At 36.2% G+C, this 21,913-nt stretch overlaps 1 protein-coding gene across 3 annotated transcripts in view; it reads right to left on the bottom strand.

Annotated features, from left to right (window-relative positions):
- foxj3 (forkhead box J3) overlaps positions 1-21,913 on the bottom strand; it is a 185,998-nt gene that overhangs the window by 32,509 nt on the left and 131,576 nt on the right. For 2 of the 3 annotated variants that reach the window (XM_039755830.1, XM_039755828.1), the window contains exons 3-4: positions 15,992-16,003; positions 1,183-1,257 (exon numbers count right to left, since the gene is read on the bottom strand). In XM_039755830.1, coding sequence (XP_039611764.1) covers positions 1,183-1,257; positions 15,992-16,003 — 87 coding nt within the window. The remainder of the gene's footprint in view (positions 1-1,182; positions 1,258-15,991; positions 16,004-21,913) is intronic. The other variant, XM_039755829.1, reaches the window with a different exon arrangement.

Raw genomic sequence — 21,913 nt, 5'->3', positions numbered from 1 at the left:
AATAAAGCATATGAAATGGTGCCACTTTCCAATCTGACTGGGAAATTATTATTATTATTATTATTATTTAAGCAGAATCAGAAGGAAGACAGATGCAATAAAAAAATAAAAAAACTGTCATAGGTAACAACTGAATAAATCACTAGTTATACCAGTACAGAAATGGGTGCATCTTACACTAAGTGTTCGAGAAATATAGTGCAGTTCTTGTATTCACTAGGAAAACACAATAAACTCTACCTATGAACCACCTCAGGCCTACTTAAGAACAAGGAGAGACACAAGGGAGTATAACACCTGTAATTGGGACCACAAGTCAAGCTTTCAGCTCTCTCTCACTAAGGCTAAAAATAACTCTGCATTAGTTTTGGAGGAGAATAAAAGGTAAACCCAGCTTGAGATAAACAAGCTCAGTCATGCTAGCAAACTGAGCCAAGGCAATTCCAGAAATACTCAAGTAATGGCAGGACGAGCAACTGAACGGCTTTTCCCAACACAAAGTAGAATAATATATCTGCAGTTTTTTTTTTTCAGCTTTCACTCATTTGTTGTGTCACAGTCACAAGTCTGGCATGCTCATTAACAGTGCTAAGTGCAAACCAAATATCAAACTAATATCAAATCCACACTGAGGATTTTTTGTGTAGGTTAAGTTTCAGCTCATTGACAGCCAATTACAATTCTCGATAAATAACGGAACATCTTGCCTCACCATCGTGCACATGCAGGACTGAAGTTGCACTCTGCAGGCCGCAACACACCTGTATAAGGACTTGAAGTCTACATTTCAGCAAGGTCTTTCTTTAACTGTCTGAAAGTTTTAGGGGGACCCCTCCTTTTACAAGACATTCTCTCTAGATGTTTTTAAGTGTGTTTATTATTTACTTCCGTGCTGTCAAATTCCCCATGGCAAATTCCTTATCAAACTATCATGCATGCCGTTTTCATCGTTCTGAGGTGTACAGTGCTAATGCATCCTTAAGAGATATTTCTGCAAACATTTTCCATCTTTTTGCATGAAATTATCTTCCTGTTTCTTGCTCTTAGCTAAAACAAAATATAGCAAACATACTAATATCTTCTCTTTCAAACCACACAACAAAAGAACTCATAACATGTGACGAACAATCCAGGTCTGTCATCACTTCTTTACCCAGTAATGCCATCCATCATACTGCTTACCTTTCCTGGGTCATCTTTAGAGCGAGGCACTTTGAGAAAACACTTATTCAGTGACAGATTGTGCCGGATGGAGTTCTGCAAAATAAAAGAAATATTATTCAGCAAATAACAAGAGACCAAATGTGGTTATGAAATAAAGGCCTGTACCTGAACCTTTTATTTCTTTATGCCAAACATTTTTTTTTTTTTTTTTTACACATCACCACTTCTACATGGGTTTATAATCACACATAATGTGGAAATTGCAAACTAAATTAGTAGTGAGTGAATCTGGGGTGAAATCAAAAAACACTTAACAGCATGGTTTAAGTAGGGCAGAAAATAAAAAAAAAAAAACGCATTTGCACACTGTGAATGATTTAGGAATTTTGTTGAGTGTTTATTATTCATTTGCTTCCAATAAATGAAAGAAGAATAATTCATTTCATAAGAGATTAAAAAAACTAAGAAAATGTAAGGCACGAATTTTTAAATCTGATATATTTAAAGTAATAATGAAGACTGTCACATACACGTTCCGTGGTCTTATGCTTTATTCTGGGTTTTTACACTTGAATTAATCTCATTTTGGTAAATGTATTAACTGGAGAAAAGCAGTTTATAGCTAAGCTATATGGAAGGGCTACAGATAAAAGTATTATTAGAGACTTACAAATAGCGTACAAGCACAATATTCTAAGAACTGTAGAATGTGTACTTCAAGGTTTCCTATTCACAGTGAATCCACCATTAGTTCAGAACCAAGGGTCTTCATACTAGGTGCTGGGACAGAAGTACACGGCTTATATTATGCAAATATACTGTTACTGTATTGTTTCTCAGCATTATGTCAAAATGATGCTAATAAAAACCTACCAAGCAATACATGTTAATCTCTTGCCACTAGTGGGGTAAAAAAAATTAACAGAAACCATGGAATCTACAGGAGAACTCAGAATGTTCTATATGGGCTCTAATTCCTGAAAAGTAAAGTTTACTAAGCTGAGGATGGACTACTCTGTGCAAAACAATTATTTAAGCCAATTCTCTATTTTCATGATGAAAAACCACATACATTCAGTCAATGATTAAAGCACAACACTAAGAAGGCAAAATCTTGGCAGCTGTTACTCCAATGCTAGTGTAAGAGAAATAAGCAGATTTATCTTTTGAATAATAGTAATCAAAACATGGTAAATTCTAACACAGTCCTTAAATATGTAAAAAATGTATGGTTCAGTGCACCACAAGTTAGGTTAGCATGGCTGCTTAAAAGTAGGTGAACAAATAGCACCAAACAGCCTCAGACTCTACATTATTAGATTTAATTCTAAGGCATGGATCATCCTCACTCACACAGAGGTGGTTTGGCTTTGAAAAGACTGATGTTGCTCAAAAGATGGCAATCTGCAAGCCATTTTGGAAATTGGTTGCCATTAAAGATAGCTTTACAACTAACTTGTTTCACCATCTGAGAACTAACCACTGCACAGAACACAAAAAGCTTCAAGAGTCTGCTGTCCACAACAGGTCTAAAATCACTCAATGTAGACTGAGCAAACTTTTGTGGAATCATTCTGCAAAAAAAGTGCCATACAACAACAAAAGCAACAGATGGCATAACATAACAAACTCCATCACCATTTACATCACAAAAGATATGGTGCCAATTCAATCTGCAGAAAGGGATTGTTTCAAAAATCTTTTGAATACTTTAGACCCAAGATACACACTGCCTGGCTGAAAATATTTCAGTCAAACAGCCCTTCCTAAATTGTATGATTCATGTCGTCAAACTCTTGCTGCATGAACTGCAGAAGGGTTCACATTTTCACATTGATTGATGGTCAAGCTGAACATCAGAGCCTTGCCTCTCCTTGACGGTCAATGAAACCTGGCAACTGCAAAGCTGCTGTTTGCAAATATCTAACTTCCCAGAAGACCACACTGGCAACATCATTGTGCAAGGTCTTAAAGATGCGCTGGCATTATGGTTGCTGTGAAAAGACTGCATGATTTACATAATAACAGACAGTGGGGCTAACTTTGTCAGTATAATACAGATTAACATCTGGAAGAGGCTTCCTCGTTTTGGATATAGGCTTAATATTGCCATTGGTGAGAAATTTGGGTTCCTCTGTAAAATGTAATTTACATTAAACTGATCAGTTTGCACAAATGATTCATTTGTTTGAACCAAATTACATTATCCGCTCGTACGGACTATTTTTATTTCCATATTCCTGTATCGGGTGCACTTTATTTTACAAGCCATCTTGTTTGGGGGTTCTCAATTCCAAAGCACATTACTTTCTTTCATTATTTAAAACACTCACACAGATCCCTGCCTCCTTGTCCTGCTCCATCCTGCCCCTATGGCTGCAGAAGATGGAGCAGGTGAAGACACAAGGGAGGGAGCAAAAAAAGAAGTGTTTTGGCTGCTATTTCAAAAAAACAGGAATTCAGAGAAGGCGAATCTCTGCACACACTGACATTAAAAAAAGAGATCAAGAGCTACAGTCAAAGTAAAAAGTATGTGAACATTTGGAATTATCTGGATTACTGCACGAGTTGGTCATAAAAAGTTATCTGATCTTCATCTAAGTCACAGGTACTGATATACACAGTGAGCTTAAGCCAATGACACACACACAAAATTCTACTCTTTCATGTCTTTATTTTACAAACGCATTCAATGTTCACAGTGGCAGTGGAAAAAGTAAGTGAACCCTGGGATGTAACAACAGGTTGACCCTTCTTTGGCAGTAATGACCTCAACCAGGCGCTTTCTTTAACTGCAGATCAGACCTGCACATCATGCGGGGGGAATTTGAGCCCATTCTTCCCTACAGAACTGCCTTAACTCTTCCATATTCTTTGGTTGTCTTCTGTGTATGGCTCTCTTTAAGTCACTCCACAGCATCTCGATAGGATTGAGATCTACACTCTGACTGGGCCACTCCAAAAGGCAGACTTTGTTCTTCTGAAGCCATTGTGCTGTGGATTTGCTGTGATGTTTAGGGTCATAGTCCTGTTGCATCACCCAGCCTCTTCTGAGCTTAAGTTGACAGACAGACACCCTCACATTATCCTGGAGAATTTGTTGATAAACTTGTGAAATCATTTTCCCCTCAATGATGGCAAGCTGTCCAGGCCCTGATGCAGCAAAGCAGGCCCAAATCATGATGTTCCCCCCACCATACTTTACTGCAGAGATGAAGTTTTGATGCCAAATGATGTTCTGCTTGTTTCTCCCAAATAGTTTTGGTTTCATCACTCCACAAAACATTTTCCTGGTACCGTTGTGGAGTGTCCAAGTGCTTGTTTGCAAACTTCAGGTGTTCAGCAATGTTTTTTTTTTGATAGCAGTGGCTTCCTTCTTGTTGTCCTGCCATGGACTCCTTTTTCGTTCAGTGTTTTGCATATAGTTGACTCATAAACAAAGATATTAGCCAGTTCTAATGACTTCAAGTCCTTTGCTGTCACTCTAGGACGGTTCTTTACATCATTTCTGACATTGCGTTATGCTCTTTGGGGTCATCTTGGCAGGGCACCCACTTCTAGGCAGAGTAGCCACAATAGCAAATTGTCTCCATTTATAGATAACTTGCCTAACAGTAGACTAATGAATATCTAAAATCTTTGAGATGACTTTGCAACCCTTTCCAGCCTTATGTAGATTAACAATTCTCGATCGTAGCTCTTCAGACAGCTCTTTTGTGTGAGGCATGATTCCCATCTGGATATGCTTCTTGTCAAAAGCTCAAACTCAAACTTTATACATTTTTTTTTATCAATCACAGTAATTCTAGGCCACACCTCTGAACTCGTTTCATTAAATGGACTCCAGGTGTGCTAAATTCTGGCTGCAATGAGCTTTTTAAAAAGTCATTAGCTTAGGGTTCCCTTACTTTTTCCAAGCTTCAGTTTCACAGTTTGAATGATTTATTCAATATGGTCAAAAATTCTCTAAAAATCTGTGCATCTTTAGTTATAGGAGACTGTGTTTGTTTATTATTGTGACTGACATGAAAATACAACCATGTTTTATATGGGAAGTAGACATAAATATAGATAATTCCTAGGGGTTCACATACTTTTTACTTTGACTGTATTTGATTTTACCTGAGGTGGACAGTGATGTAAATCCACTTGAGTACTGAAAAACACAAGAAATACATTTCCTTAAATTGGGGAAACTTGAAAAAAAGAACCTGAGCATCCAGGCCTCAAGGAGCCCTTTGGAGAGGGCTTACAGCAGCAGAGGAAATGTTATAACAGGTAACTGTGCTGCTCTGAAGCCAAATGCTGTGGAAAGACTAGTGTTTCTGTCACACAACATGAACTTTCTTCAGTAGAATTTCATAAATGTTTTATTTTTTCTGATATCTTAGTGCAATATTGGACAGAATGTGAAGTTAGTAATTTATTTAAATATGTTATAGGTTTGGGTTTTTGTATCTCTGTGCAATATGTGACAAAACTTGTTTACAAATATTGTAGTTTTTTTTTCCAATGCAGTATGTGACAGAACTTTTACTCTACAGTACAATATGTTGGATTTTTGTTCTTACATATATGCTGCACAATTCATCTTACAGCAAAGTAGTTTTTTTTTTATCCAGACTGCAATGTTCATGCCCTATAGATCAATTATGACTAGTACATTGTTCCCTTTGGATTCATATATTGTTTACATTAAGGGTAAGAATCTGTTTAAAATGCTCTTGTTATAATAGTTTTGTTGGTCTTGGTGCAGTTTGTTGTGTAAATCTCGTAGGCCACTTTGAAATACTTTACACACTAGTTTATTCACTGCTGGATTTACATGAGTGGGTGCCTGAGGTGTTGCATGCATTTCTGAGTTTTGTGAAAATTTAACAGTAAAGGTAGAAAAGTGTAACTACTATAGACTTTATAAAATTTGGCCATGCCTAAAAATAAATAAATAAATAAATAAATCATTAAATGTGAATGTCTTGCGGACATTGTAAGGCACATGTGCCTGAATTATTGTTTAGTGTACAGTAACCCAAGAATGTATGCTGTGACAGAAAGGTAGAATTGCAATAATACCTAGGTAGAACATCAAGATTCTTTAGACTATGTGGAAAGATGGGAAGAAACCCATTTTTCAGCACTGAGACACAGGTAAATGTCTTTTGTCTTTTTGTGGCAGGTTGTATAGCGCATACTGAAGAATACAACAAATGCGCTCATTAATTAAAAAAGATTTCACAGAACAGAGAAGAAGCAAGATGAAGGGAAAATTCTACACTGTACTGTACTATTTAACAAAAAAATCTTAAAATATATGGGGAGTGTTCTATCACCCAACAGACAACCAACATCAAGCACAAATGATAGTTGTTTCTGGAAAAAATAAAACCTTCAACTTAATTTATTTAGTTTGTTTGTTTGGCTATTGTTTTATTATTTTACTTAATTGAATAGCATGTAGTTTACAATACATCTGGTGAATACCAACTAATAAAATGTGATATCAAGCTATTCACATTAGAACAGTTTTAAGTACCTCAAGTAAACATTTGTATTGTGATGGCTATAAACACTACATTTTCTAGTCGTCAAAAACTGAGCAAATGCACAAATACACACAGGGGAATTTTTGCAAATGTATGACACTGCAAGTGATGACTAAGTATTTCACGTCCAATGTAGGTCAGCCAAAACCACTTAGTGTCTGACAGAGGGGAACATGCCACCCTTAGTTTTGTTTATTGTTTTTTTTTAAACTGCAGCATGCCTATCTACCTTATCTCATCTTTTAGATGGGCTATTCATCTTTGAGTCCATGTGCAATTCAATGCATCACTAGACACAAATCTATATTATGTGCATTGTTTGGTTTGAAAGCCGCAGTAGAAAAACACATTTATTTCTCAAGTGCTGGCACAAGTACTTTAAATATTAACTATGAACCATGATACAGCACAGAAACATTTGGTGAAGGGTGTTTCAGGTTAAAGACAGGGGAAAAAAAAAAAAAAAAAAAAAAAAAAAAGAATGTCTGTTAGAAAGACCAATTAACAGCCAGTACAACTATGGCCACTGTAACAATATGTAGCTTCAAACACTAAAACCCTACCATACAATACCATATTTCCACAAACCCTAGATACCAGCACCAGTACAAAGCATTCCAATAAGGATTGCTTACATGCTTCCCAGGAATTCTGTTTTTAGAAACCTAGCCAGGGAAGGTGAGCTTTGCCAACAGCAAATTTTTCTAATGATCTCATTCAGATAATTAATATGTGCTTGTTAAGGGAAACACCTTCTGAGCTCACCTACAAATGCAAACATGAGCTGAGCAATAACTTCCATAATGTTTGCAGCCCATTCCCTTCATCTGACTTTAGTGGGGGATCATGAACTTAATCCTATGGGAAGTCTCTAAAATGGGCGTGGAAGAAACAAACAAGCCTGATCTTAAATCACATGCGGCAGGCATGTTTCCGTTTCAAAGTTATGCACGTATGTCTATTCTTGTGTGTTTGTGGACTATTTTTAGTAATTAAACAAGCCTCTTTCAAAAATTGCAGGTACAAATATGAATCCCTGGCCTGCAGCTGGAGAAAAACTAACCACTTAGCCCGCTCAAAATTCTTCTTTTGTTAACATTTTATGGGATGAAGGTTTACTTAATTATGTTTACCAGATTCGTTGATTAGGGTATCAAAATTAAAATGTACAAGTGATTTTTTTGTTGCTCAACTTATGTTTCCAAAATTGCAGACTGGATTTTAATAGTTAAATTATAAAATTACAAAATCATCCAAAAGCAGAGGTGTAAGTTTGTGAGGTTAATTTTGAGCCTACACTGAAAAGACCTTTTCCATTTTCGAGAGCAAAATCTGCAATCAACTGCAAAGTCTCAAAATATACTTATTGGTTCTAAGGAAAATGAAGGTTATTTTTTTATATGCAAATCTATGTAACAATGTTACTGTAACTGAAAATTTTAAATGCCCTGTAGTAGAAGTTTCCACAGCAGACAATTTAATGTTGCATTTTTACTCAAGTCAGTAGCGCATTATGCAACTTCTAGTCATGGGTTATGTCAGATTTACCGACTGAGTCATGTCAATTTAAAAAACTGAACATCGCTAGGCATGTCTACTTTACCAACTGAGTGCTGATCTTCTCGAGCCGTCATGTTCACACCTTCTGGTGACAGCCAGATGGAGTTGGTGCTGCATGAAGGGTCAATAGCTATGACGAGCACAGTCACAATCAGAGCTTTTTTTTTTTTTTTTTTTTAAAAAACATGATGTTGTGGTGTAGGAAAGACTGGCACTATTCTTACTGCCAGGCTGGAACCCAAGTCATGGCTTAGCAAGTTGCTGCCAGGCATTCTTACTGCTACCTAAAAAAGTCTGTTTGCCTAAGAAGGCCCCTTGTCAGAATGCAACTTTGCACATTATCTGATAAGGTAATTACTACCATTAACATAAGTAAGGACATGTCCCAAAGGCAAGCTCTAAACAAATGATGATATATCACGGATGACCAACACTGATGAACAAAACTTTGCGCCAGTGCTCAACTAAGAGAATGGGCTTATGTGTACCCTAGAAGCCAATGACAAGATTTCTACTCCATCCCTTAAAAACATCAACCACACCTTGACTAACTGCTCTTCTCATTAAGGTACAACTCACCCTGGCTAATTTTTGTTGTCCATAGTAACAGGGCTGTGGAGTCGGAGTCGGAGACAATTTTGGGTACCTGGAGTCGGAGTCGGCAAAAAGTTAACCGACTCCTATTAAATTTAAATGGGAATTAAAAAAGTAAGTTGAAATGTCCCAATTCACAAACAGTCATAATGAACTACTTCTCTGCTGTAAGAATAAAGCCCAATGCATGCAGTGCATAATGTTACCACAAAACGAACATGTCAAGTAACCATGAAGCATGGTTTTCATTGACTGTATGCGTCACTATATGGGATGTAATGCACAGGTAAGGTGCGGCACCGCTTTCCATTGTGTCGTGTTCCACTGTTACAGGGAACTGTGAACCTAGCCTAAAGCCCCCCATACATTTACAGATGCACTGCAGATTTTGAAAAATCATCTGGTGTGTTCTCAGCTCCGTTGGCTCCCCTTCGCTATGCGATAGTGAAGGGGGCAGAAGGAGCCGAGAACACAGATCTCCCTACCTGTCTCCAGCAGAGGCTCGTTCTGCTGATCAGCTGGCCGGTGAGTGACACAATGCACTAAACTTCCGGCTGGCTGACAGAGGAGACAGCCACTGCAGCAGACAGAGGCATCACATTACTTTGGATGGGGGCGGTGGTCGAGATTTTCGGCAAGCTGGATCTGCCCGTCCATGTGGACACCCGCAATCTCGCGGCCGCCAATCAATTGTGTTTGTCTTTAATCTGGCATTATAGTAGAGTGTTGGCTTCCTAGCCAGTAGTTCTGTGGTGAAATGACATGTATGTTGCCTTCCTTTCCTTCAATGGATGTAGAAAATACATTAGCATAGTATATACATACAGAGGAGTCGGAGTCGGGAGATTTAGAAACTGAGGAGTCGGAGCATTTATCTACCGACTCCACAGCCCTGCATAGTAAGAGACCATAACTGATGGAGTATGGCTGCAACAGAGGCTGAATCAATCCCTTAACTTCAGAGGGTAATTATGCTGGACTTGAAGGGTGACATACTTTTCTGTACAGAAGTTTGAACAAGGTTGCTATTAGTGCACGAGTAAGACAGAGAATAAAGAAATCATGAGTTAACCTTTCTAACAGTGGTGGTTGACTAATCACACACTGACCCAACTGGCCTAACTTTGTTTGCATCCAAGAACACTGTGTGTGTAAACCACTCAAAGAGAAACTATAGTACCATCTTCAACCAGAAGGTGTAATCAAAAGGCAAAAAAAATAGACAAGCTCCTAAACAAAGAAAGAAAGCATGCTGAAGATTCTTCCCGTTCCTGGTCAGCTTTCTCCAAAGCATCAGTCACCTTGCACCATAAGTATTACTTTTGAGTTAGAGAACTATTAATTGTAATTTAATAGATATGACAAAAGCAGCTAATGGATTATGCTATTGGTGTCACTGTAAGGTAAAACCTTGCAAATTACAAGTTCTAGCTATTAACTGTTTCTCATCCTAAATCCAGTACGAGTATAGTGCAGAAAAGAATCTGACATTCATGTACACTCAGAGAGAGAGCTCTGTATGCGGTTTGGAGGGAGCCCAATGCAGAGGCTGCTGTAAGCAAATGAATGACACAGTATAAAACAAAAGAAACTTTATAGCTAATGTGGCCTACAGGGGGCACACCAGCTGACCTAACCTGACACAGACAGACACTGGGCACAAGTTCAAGCACAACACACATTTATTTCAGTGGGAAGTGCTTCTCTTTCATTCCCACAGCAGCCCAGTACAATAGAGTACAAAACAACACAGTATTTTCTTTGCCTTCTTCTTGGCTCTCTCTCTCGGTCACCTCCTCTCCTCCTCTGGCAAACGTTGTCCTCTCCCTCCCGACTCTGGCCATCTGTGTAGTGGCAGCTGGCTCCTTTTAAGCTACACCCGGGAGCAAACCAGGTGGCCCATTAGCATGTTCCAGAAGTACTCCCTGCATGGCGAAGGCCCGACATAATAGGGCTCTCCAGCTTTGCAAAAGTCCACAGGTCCACAGAACCCAACAGGACTACAGCAAACTCCAACTCCCAGCGTACCCTTTGGGAATCTGTGGTACCCCAGCAACGCTGGTGGGCTGCCCTGTAGCATCCCCATGGAGATAATGCCTTTAACATGCTCTCTACCCTGGTCCTTTCATCCAGTTAGCATCTTGTCCATGACACTTTATAAAGAACTTTATAAAGAACTCCATCTTATAATAAGAATTGAAAGATCGGATTTAACAAGCAAAGCCCCGTTCTTCTATTAATGAGAAATAGATCTACCTATGCTTGGAAAGAAAATGCAAAAATCATGTGCATTTTTATATAGAAGAGAAAAAAATAAACTAAGTTGTTGTAATTTTATGTTGTGTGTTGTTTGTTATTGTCTTTTATCTATATATCTACTGTACATACTGTACATATTTCCACAAGCATGTCTGGGGTAATTTTGAAACTAAGTCATTCACCATGTCCGAATCCCAAAAGACAAAGTGAAAGAGTTATTGAAGACCTTTGCTGATTTATGAGCCTTGTTCATAAATTGCATAGATTTCTTCATATTTATGGAGCCTCGGATGGAAAGGGAAACATGGATCCCTCACTCATCTCACATTTAACTTCACATCCCTTGAGGGGCCTTATTGCTGACTGTTTTAATTAATGACCAGCATCACCAAAGGTAAAACTGATAATTAGTTAACTATGTTCACTAAGGTGGAAAACTTCAAATTCATTACAGTGGCAAGTAAAACATAAGACAGACAGATATGCTACTTTTCTATCTGTGAAGTTTAAATCACCGATGCTCCTTATTCCTCAATACTACATTCTATGCAATGTACATCCAGATGGAGCATTTGTAAGTTTTCAGCTTTCATGCACACAGAGCCCAACCTCACAGTTAAAGACAAAATCAAATCTGATTGATTCTCATTAGGCAACAGGCTTCATGCAAATGCGCCACCAACTGCCTATCACTTGCCAAGATTATTATGATAAAGGCTATGACTATAAAATCACAGATAAAAAATGTGTAATGTGACATAGCCATAAAACATTTTGGTTATCTGGAGGAGTTGGTGCCCTATAGGTTATCTATACAGGAGTGCATATTGAAATCCTTTTCATTTTTGTTGCATCGTTAGAAAACTGATATTAATATTTGTTTGTTGTTCTAACAACCTGTGTGGCAAGAACTGGCAGTACTATTGTATGCCAGCCACAAACATACATTACTGCTTTAGCACAGCTTAGTTTTAGTAACGTACTGTAAATCTTTATTATTCAGTATGTTACATTAAAATGCTTAATGAAAACAATTATTTATTTAATTATCTGTAGCTGCTCTCTCTGAGTAGAACCTATGACACTGACTTGGCATCAGTGTAGGTTCTCCTACTGCCGAGGATGAAGAATGAGGTAACAAACCTACTAGAGCTGCTTGAGTAGACAAATACTCACTTTGTAGAAATTACAATTTATAGTTTGTAGCTTCAAAGCCTAAAATTCCACAGAGTACAAAGCAAAGAGATGTTGAGTGAGAACATGACCAGCAGAAATAAACATGCTAAATGAACCCATTGCTGTTCTTTTTCATATGCCAGTTATTGCATATCACCCAGAACTTGGGTGGGTTTTCCTTTTAGAAGCCATGATGAACATAAACAAATGGAAAGCAGGCACATTTGACTCTTAAATGCCTTTATCATTATAATTGTACTACAATTCTAAATTCTACTAAATAAAGGTGCACTTGTACCAGCACACTTTTAAAATAAAGTTTGTCAGCTAGTTTTCAGGTTTGTAATATTTGTGTCTGTGAGATTGAAGTTTGTATCAATATGCGGAGAAGAGCCTTATCAAAGAGTAATATTTACTGGCCAGGTATAATTAAAATTTCAAATGTCACAAACTACTTTAGCAATACTGTAATTTTCCAAATCTTGCTTTCCTCATATTTACTTATGTTTTCTAAGCTCAACATTTTTCATGTCTAAGTTATTTCTTCGTTATCGTGGTATATATTAATAGGCCACATGAAACTACATTCTAAAGTGAAGCTTATTTTAGAAATAGCTGGCCGTTGGGTACCAAGGTGCAATTGTGAAAAAAAAAACCTTAAAACTTATTGAATATGTTAATCTTTCAAGTCAAAAATGTTGAACATTAATCAGCATTATTTAAAATAGTGCATTCATGTTATTTTTAATATTTTATTTTTGAAAACCAGAACATTACAATGGCATTCTACCCAATCAGACATTTAATTACATATCAGATACAATCATTTACTTTAACATAACTACAAAACAAAAAGGAAAAAAAATGATTCAACTCCACCCAAAAGTAAGATAAAAAGAAGAGGGACACAAGCAAAAAGAAAAAAAATCTTTTATCATTTTAAATTATAAAAATTAATAACATAAGTCAATAACAGGCCCAGTATACTTATTATCTAAAAAAAACATTAATACATTCTTGTGATGTTTTTAAAACATTTTGGACATATTATTTAAGAGAGAATTTGATTTTTTCTAATATAGAATGTCACCCACCCACTTAAGGCGGCAGATTGGAATTCTTCCATTTGATCAATAGCGTGGTATAGGCTATTACAGTTAGCTTATCCCTGTGCATTTCAACACCGTCTGGGAGTACACCAAATATCGCCATTAATAGATTAGGAGTAACTGTAACACTGAAGCAGTTTGAGAAGTATCTATACATTTTTCTCCAGAATTATGTTAATTTAGTACATTTCCAAAACATATGGCCCAGTTATGCTGGAGCCAGTTGGCAGCACTCATAGGCAGGGTCTTGCCCTGGGTATATATTACTGAAATATTCTGTTAAGTCTTCATCAAGACTTAAATAGTATGGCCTCTGGGATTTATATATGTGTGCAAAGTTGGATATGTTTCTTTTTAAAAAAATTTCGAATTTGCATAAAGGAAAAAAGCTTGTATCTGGAAAGCTAAATTTTGACTGTAATTGTTCATAAGATGCAAATACATTGTCAACATAAAGAGTATCTTTTTTTTTCTTTTTTTGCATTTTATCAATTTTATTAAAATCAAATAACATTCCATACAAGCAAGTCAAGTTTAACAAAACTAGGTTTGAAACAAATCAACCCTCACCCATGAGAAAGAGAGCTTGGCCTGCAGAGTAAAACTTTAAACTAGTAAAAATAAGTAAATAGGTAAATTAATAAATGAATAAAATAAATAGAACAAAAAAAAAAAAGAGGGGAGAGAATCTGCTTCCTTAATTTAAATGCATATTCTAAAATGTTATTGATTAGATCCCGCCAGATTTTGAAAAATTTTGGTACAGATCCTCCAAGTAAGAATTAGATTTTTTCAAATTTCAAATAGTATACAACATCAGTTACCCACGGACTTAAAATAGGCGAGTTAGGATTCTTCCAGTTGAGCAAGATAAGTCTACGTGCCAATAGTGAAGTAAAGACAATTAGTTCATTTGTCCTTCTCCACTTTAAGCCCATCTGGAAGTACAACAAACACAGCTGTTAACGGATTAGAAGGGATTGTGACACTAAGGCTGTCTAATAGGCATTTAAAGATTTTGGTCCAAAATTATATTAATTTAGTGCATGCCCAAAACATATGGCCCAATGAGGCTGGAACTTGATTGCAAAGTTCGCAGGTTGGATCTGGCCCTGGAAACATTTTGGACAATGTTAAACGAGACAGATGTGCTCAATACATAATTTTAAGTTGAATAATTGTATGCTTTGCGCATATGGAGTGCTAGTGAATTCTGTGCATTGCTTCTTTCCACTCATTTTCTGAGATGTTGAGTGAAAGATCCTTTTCCCGCTGTACTCTTGGATCTTTGAAAGGGAGGGACTGTAAATGAGTCCTCAAGGCTGATCAATATTTTTTCCGTAATAGAAGTAGGTGGGAGGTGAGGAAAATTGGACAGGTTTTGTTTAGCAAAATTTCTAATTTGACCATAGTGAAAGAAATATGTTGCTGGAAAGTTACGTTTGGAGTGTAATTGTTCGTAGGATGCAAATACTTTGTCTAGGTATGGATATCTAAGTGATTTAATCCCATATGTTTTACAGACATTAAAAACTGTGTACGTTTGAGAGGGTGGAAGAAGGTGGTTCTTGTGCAGACCTGCCACAAATAAAAGCTTCTCTATCTTAAAATACTTCCTAAATTGGTTCCATATTCTGAGTGAGTGAAGCACAACTGGGTTGTTAATATATTGGCAATGACTTTTACTTACTGGGGTGTCTTAATCCTGACACACTTTAAATTCCTTCACACCTCTCCACACTTGGCAGAGGCAAGTTCGTTGTATGACATGAATGTCACAGATAATAAAACTGAATAATAAAAAATAAAAAAAAGAGCTAACATTTACAAGTACCCAAAATTTACACTGGGTGTTACAGACTCAAATCAAATGTATGTTTTTATTATATTATAGTAGTAATAATTATAACAGCTCACTACTCAAAACGAGGAGCGCCGGGTCTCGAACAGGCAACCTTGTAGTTATAAGGCAGCAGTTCTTACCTATGCACCATCTAGGAATACATATGAGCTTTCTGTCGAATGACATTTGAGCTTGGGTTTGTAACATTGACAGCAAAATGTAAATTGAATTTTTTTTTTTTTTTTTTACTACTAAAAGCGCACATGTTTATTTGATATTTGGACTAAAGTCTTCACACATTATACACTTCATGACATTATTAGTATAACATGGAAAACGTTTCTGCTTTAGGTATGTGTTCAGCTTTTCTTGCCTTGCATTTCCTTTCATCCTACACTTACCCAGATTTTTGTAGACAAGGAACACACATGAAATGCATGTATTCCAAATAATGATATACTGTATTATTTACCCTATATAACTCCAGGCACCTCACATGCAGATAAGGAGCCTTGGCTTGAGCTGGGAGAACTTTTTGCCCGAATTGAGCTCTGTCAAGGGGGTGATGGGACAGAAGGCTGCTTGTGCTGATTGACACATTTACAAAACAAAAGACGCTGATGGAGAGGTGTGAAGGAATTTAAGGTGGGCCGGGATTCTAGTGTTAAACACTGAAAAGTTCATAGAAATAATGAAAAACTTCAATATTATGTAGAGGGAACAACAGGTAAGAGTTTCTTTACCTTAAATGTGTCCTGCAGTGGTTCCAGGTTGTTTTAGGAAGGATAAAAAGCAAAAAACAAAACATTGTTGTGAGATACAGCTGTTTAGCAAAAAAGACCAGCTGTGGACTTAAATGTGCTGTTCATATTCCTCTACAGCACCTTTCAGGGCCAGGGGAGTGGATTTACCTTGGAAAATTATCATCAAGTGCCATTACTGCCATCGAATGATGATGCCTGGAAGTGAATGGCTGTCTCTGTTCCGTAGACAACTAGACAACAATAACTGAAAAAAGTCACACTTAAAATCACTTATATTCTCTCACTACATAGAAGCTTATTTCACAAAGATATTGCCTGCTACCACTAGACTGAATTGATAATTCACATGTGTGCTTCGGTGACAGAGAATATTGAGCACTATATAGCATGCAATCAAGTGACAAGAACTGAAAAGTCATTATAAGAATCCATTGATCATCCAAATCCACTTATCCACAACAGGGTTTCAGTGTAATTTATAGATTGATTGGTCTCAATGAGTGTCAATGAGATTGTTCACTCAAAAACTTGGCCTCAGTTCTTTTATCTTCTCCTCAGCAAGAGTGACTTATCATGCATTAAAAAAAAACTAATAATGGGTTTGAGGCATATGTATCACATATTCTCTTTTTATCAATCCTACGCCATGGGAAGTGTGACATGAAGGTGACAAAAATCTAAAACTTTTGCTAAAAATAAAATTCAGCGCAATCAATTCAGATTTATTGTTGTGTGTATAAACTACAATGAAATTCTTATATAAACCTGGCTTGAATCTTGCTCTACATGCTATGTAAAATAACATTACACAGCATTATTGGTGAAAAGCAGGTGTTTAGGAAAAAATAGTCATATTATTTGAGTGCACTTCTGTCCGTTATTAGAAGCCATGGCAGAAAATAATCACTGAAGAAATGGAACCTAAGAAGCAAAAGAAAGATAATAAGCAGAATATAGCTTTTTAAGGGTGAAGTTTTCATAAGTCCATCCATAGCACCCATGGTGCACAGGGAAGCAATTAAGAAATGTAACCTTGGAAAAAAATAGCAATAACATTCTGTTATGAAACGTATTATTTCAAGTTTATTTTTGTTGTCACAAGCATGCATCAGAAACACAGAAGACATTTCTTAAATTAAAACCTTTGCTACTTCAAAGTGGATGTATTCGGTCAGTTTTAAAGCTTTTTTTTTTACTATGGGATCCATGTACCCATTAGCTCCATTATAAAATACATTTTTTTTTAACTTCTATAATACCCACCACTTTGAACACAATTGCATATGGTAAATTAATATATACCATGTTTGTGAAGAAAAACTGACTTGGAAAACACTAAACATATCCTTTAAAGGGTAACATAATGAAATTTAACTTCAGCGCCAACTGGAGATTATTAATATTTAAGAGTTATTTTAAAACAAACTTTCTTGTTTCTTCTGTTCTTTTCAAAGCACTTTACACTGCTCATGCACAAACACAAACTAAACAAATTACAATGAAAAAAGTACATGTAAACGGAGAGATAGCCGAGACAAGTCCTATGCATAACAGTATAAAACAGGACAATACTAAGATAAATATGTAAACAGTCAATAGACAAATTGGGGCAAAACAAAATTCTTGATCAAATACACAAGTTTTTAATTTAGAATCAAATCAGTCAAAATTACCAAATTATACAGTTTTGGAGTGAAAAAATTTAAGTAATGGGTTCAAAACATTTTACACCTATTGGTTGGATTGAACAAAAGATGGACATTGGCAAAACTCAAGAGTTTTGATTGGCACATATAGACCAATTAAATCCACTACATCAGTGAATGATTGGCCATCAAGATTTAAAAGTTGATATTATGATTTTAAACGGTATCCATTTATCAATAGGGAGCCTGTGCTAACGAGATAATAATGGAGTAATAACCTTTAGCAATCAGGTGTGATTCAATGTGCAAGCGGTTGAATTTGGAAATGTACCAAATGCCTTGGAAATTCACTGTAAAAGGGGATTACAGTAGTCCAAAGGCAAAAAAAATAAAGCTTAAATAACATCTTCGGCAGCAGGATAGTCTAGATAAAGTCAGAATACCCAAACTGTTTCAAAGATGAAAATAAGCAGATCTATAAACAGCTTTCCTATGTGCTTGGAACAACAGTTCACAATCAAAACACAACACACACTAGTCACAAATAAGTACTGACAGTAAAGTCCTACATTCTAAAGTAAATGAGGATAAATATAAGTAATTAAGAATAGTCTCTGGTTCAGACATCACCTCACTACATTCATTACATTTAAATTATTATACTAATGACCATTACCTTGGCTTCAAAAACTCAACACACACAAAATTAGTGTTTCTGGATTCCTTAACAGCAATGAGGAACATTGTATTAGCAGCTATGCTATCTGCGCATCTCTTTAATTATGTGCATCCATTAGTGCATTACATGTCATATCATTAGATGTGCCTCATGTATCAGATATATAACCTGAGCCATACAAATGTCTTGCCAATATGGCAAGGTTTGGAAAATGAATAACATTTTTTATTTTGGAATTAACCTGCAGACAAATTACTAACACAGACACAAAGTTTGAAACTTGTTTTGATTTTTACTCTCCCGCACCCAATGAAACTACGATAGACGCATGCTGTAGGCAACCGTAAATGGACTAGACCAGCTAGAAAATGGGTGGAGTATTGGACAAACAAATGTAGCCCTGTCCATTTGGGGATGAATGCGACTTTAATCTAGGTCTTACTTCTAACTGCCTTATCAAATTCATGTCATTAAAAGTTAAGTCAATTGTAACTAACAGCTGATTGATCACAGTTACATTCTTAAGGCATGCCCAAATCATGTATTTTTATTTCTAATTTCATAACAGGACAAAAAATTCCACTCCCCTCATTGTTCTGATGTTTTATTTGCTTGGCAGACGCCTTTATCCAAATCAACTTACAACAGACGTAAATATATATAATTAAGTAAAATTAGGCTTGGTCCTGTTAGTTCAGCAAGCATAGGACGACAGGTAACAAAGGTTGACTGCCAGAAGTGAAAAGATGTAATAACTAAAACACATACAATCATAGATTATCAATCAATAAAGAAATTAAATTTAATGTAACAACACATCAACCAACAATATGAAGATCACAATCAATTAGACAGATATTCACAGAACAGATGGGACTTAATAATATATATAATATTATTTAATATACTGTATAATATACGAGCGCTTTGTATTAATAATGAAGCTTCGAACCAGTGGAAACTGTTTAATCATTTAAATTTTAATAAAGTCCTAGTACCGTTTTCTAGCTTTAGCATTTTGTAACTGTGTTGCTAGGATTTGCTTCAATGTTACTAGGTGCTGTCTCCTATAAGTCACTATTTTCCACACTGTAGAACCAGAAGCACAGGGGATGGGGTTGGATTACATCCAACACCACCTACTAAAATATGAGTAACTATTTGATGTGATTTATTATGTTATACATGCTATATAGTTAATAACCTATGTATGATCATGGTCCAAACTCCACCCCTTCAATTTTTGGATCAGAAGCATGAGAGGCACTTGCCAAAAGCAGATATCAGCAAATAATTCTCATTTTGTGGAAACCACTGCTTGAAGCATGTTGCATTCTGGTAGGCCTTTGGAAATTGGAGGGCAACACTGGTGACCAAATGAACTGGGTAAATCAACAATTATAAAAAGCTGTCACCACAAGTACCACAAGTTATCCCCACATAAGTACCCTTCCTAATACCAATGCAGTAGTTGGCTATATAGGCGGCAGGCAGCTCTTCTGGAACTCAATGAACTGAAGAACTAATAAGATGAAACTCCTTGTAAATCTCTACCAGGTCATTCTATAAAATACAAAAGACAAATATCAAGATTAAATTCTTTTCTAAAGTTAATATGTCACATATTGCTGTAGAATGTAGAACTGACCAAGCAGTCTTTAAAAAAACGTGGACCCATTTCTTGAACTAGATAAAAATAATTAATGTTAAAGCCACACAGGCCCACATTGAGGAAGCCATTTTTACATTTAATGTATGTTTCATTTTATTCATATCAGTTCATTCTTATTTTTGATATTTACAATAATATTTTGACTAGTCTAAATTTTGATTAGAGATATCTGTAACTTCATTTTGACTAGTGAAAAAAAACGTTTTCCCATTGCCTAATATTAAGCTTTTAATTAGTGATATTTATAATTAGGTATTGTCTACTGTTGGCAGTCATACATGAAGTGAAGTGGAAGACAAATGGAGGAATATGGCATTATTTGGCAGGAAAACAAAATTACTTTTGCGGAGGAGGTGCTCTCAGGCTTTAATAAATTTACAAGTTAGAATACAACCAAGAAAAGCTGGACTAAAATTAATTTTTTCAATGCTGTAGCACAGAAATGCTTATTAGGAAAGTCGTTCTACCAGAAAATAACAACATTGATGAAAGATGACTATACTTATGAGTTCCTAAACCAGTATGTCACCAAACATTATCATATTAGAGTAATGTTGAATTTGTTCTAAAATTATTACTTCAGTATCGAAACCTCCCTGCTTTGCTACAAGCTACAGTCCCCCTTTGAATTCCCCATGGTGTTAAAATAAGCTGTCCCCCTCAGCCCAGAGTCTGCAGCACATTGAAGAGAGGAGTGGGAAGGGTATGATGGTTTGTTCACTGCTGAGTTTAAAGTGTGTCAAAGGGTGTTTGTCCCACACCATGTCTACAGTGCGCCTTACTGCTCTGTCACAAGTAGAGGTTACCCTTTTGAAATCCCTAGTGCAAGTGATCGTAAACTTTTTAATCTGAGAACTCAAATAAGAAAATTACTACTGTATTATCATAATACTATCAGAGTCACAAAGAGACAAATTAACATTGGCCAAATTATATAAAAACAAACATTTTTGTTTCCTTTCAAGCAGATTTCTCACATGAATACTAAAAGAGAAAAGCGTGAATCAAACTTTTTAAAGCAATACTCCACCTATCCAAACCTGCTCATCCTGAACAGTGTTGCAGGGGGCAGCTAGTCCCTATCCCAGCAACTACTGGGCATTAGGCAAGACCAAACTCTGAACAGCAAACCAGTCCATCTCAGGGTGAACACACACAGACACACACTAGAGCCAGTTTATTGCCAATCCAACTAAATTGCATGTACTTTGAATTATGGGAGGACATCAGAGCACTTGGAGGAAACATGGACACACAGGGAGAACATACACACACCACACAGGGTGCATCTGGACTTGAACCCAAAACACTGACATTCAAAACAGGGAATTGATACCCGAGGTATATCACCGCAAGTGTAAGATTTAGTAAAGGTGAAAGAAATTCTTAGGGTGCAGCAGAAGAATATGAGGACTTTTGAAAGTATAGTACAAATTGTCACTTAGTCTTTTCACAAGTGCTGTTGGATAAGGAATGAAGTAATTCAAAAATGAATTAATTGATGCAGCTTATTTACCTTGTCTTAAATATATTTTTTTAATAATTCTTTTAAATAAACTCCACTATTAACAATATATCTTTGTAAATGAGTTCACAAATAGTTTAATATACCCCAGGTTCCATTTAATAATTCAATCAACTGTGCAAAAAAAAAAAGCTAAATTATTCCTAAAAAAAAAAGTAGTATCTGTATTTTTATGATGAAATAAATCTTGCTGAAGATTTGAGACCAGTTTGAAATGTTTAACTAACCAACTGATATCTTGCTGATTCCAATCTGCTTATCTGAACCTTTTGATACAACAAACACATCCATCACAATACTAGTTGATTGACATTTATCACACCACTCTCATCCAGTGTGACGAGAAGGAATTCACCCTTGCTAAGGCACATTAAATTTA

The sequence above is a fragment of the Polypterus senegalus genome, chromosome 6, assembly GCF_016835505.1.
Source record: "Polypterus senegalus isolate Bchr_013 chromosome 6, ASM1683550v1, whole genome shotgun sequence".
In the NCBI taxonomy this organism is placed as follows: domain Eukaryota; kingdom Metazoa; phylum Chordata; class Cladistia; order Polypteriformes; family Polypteridae; genus Polypterus; species Polypterus senegalus.
Note: the sequence above shows the minus strand (reverse complement) of the source record. Positions and strands in the feature narration are given on the sequence as shown.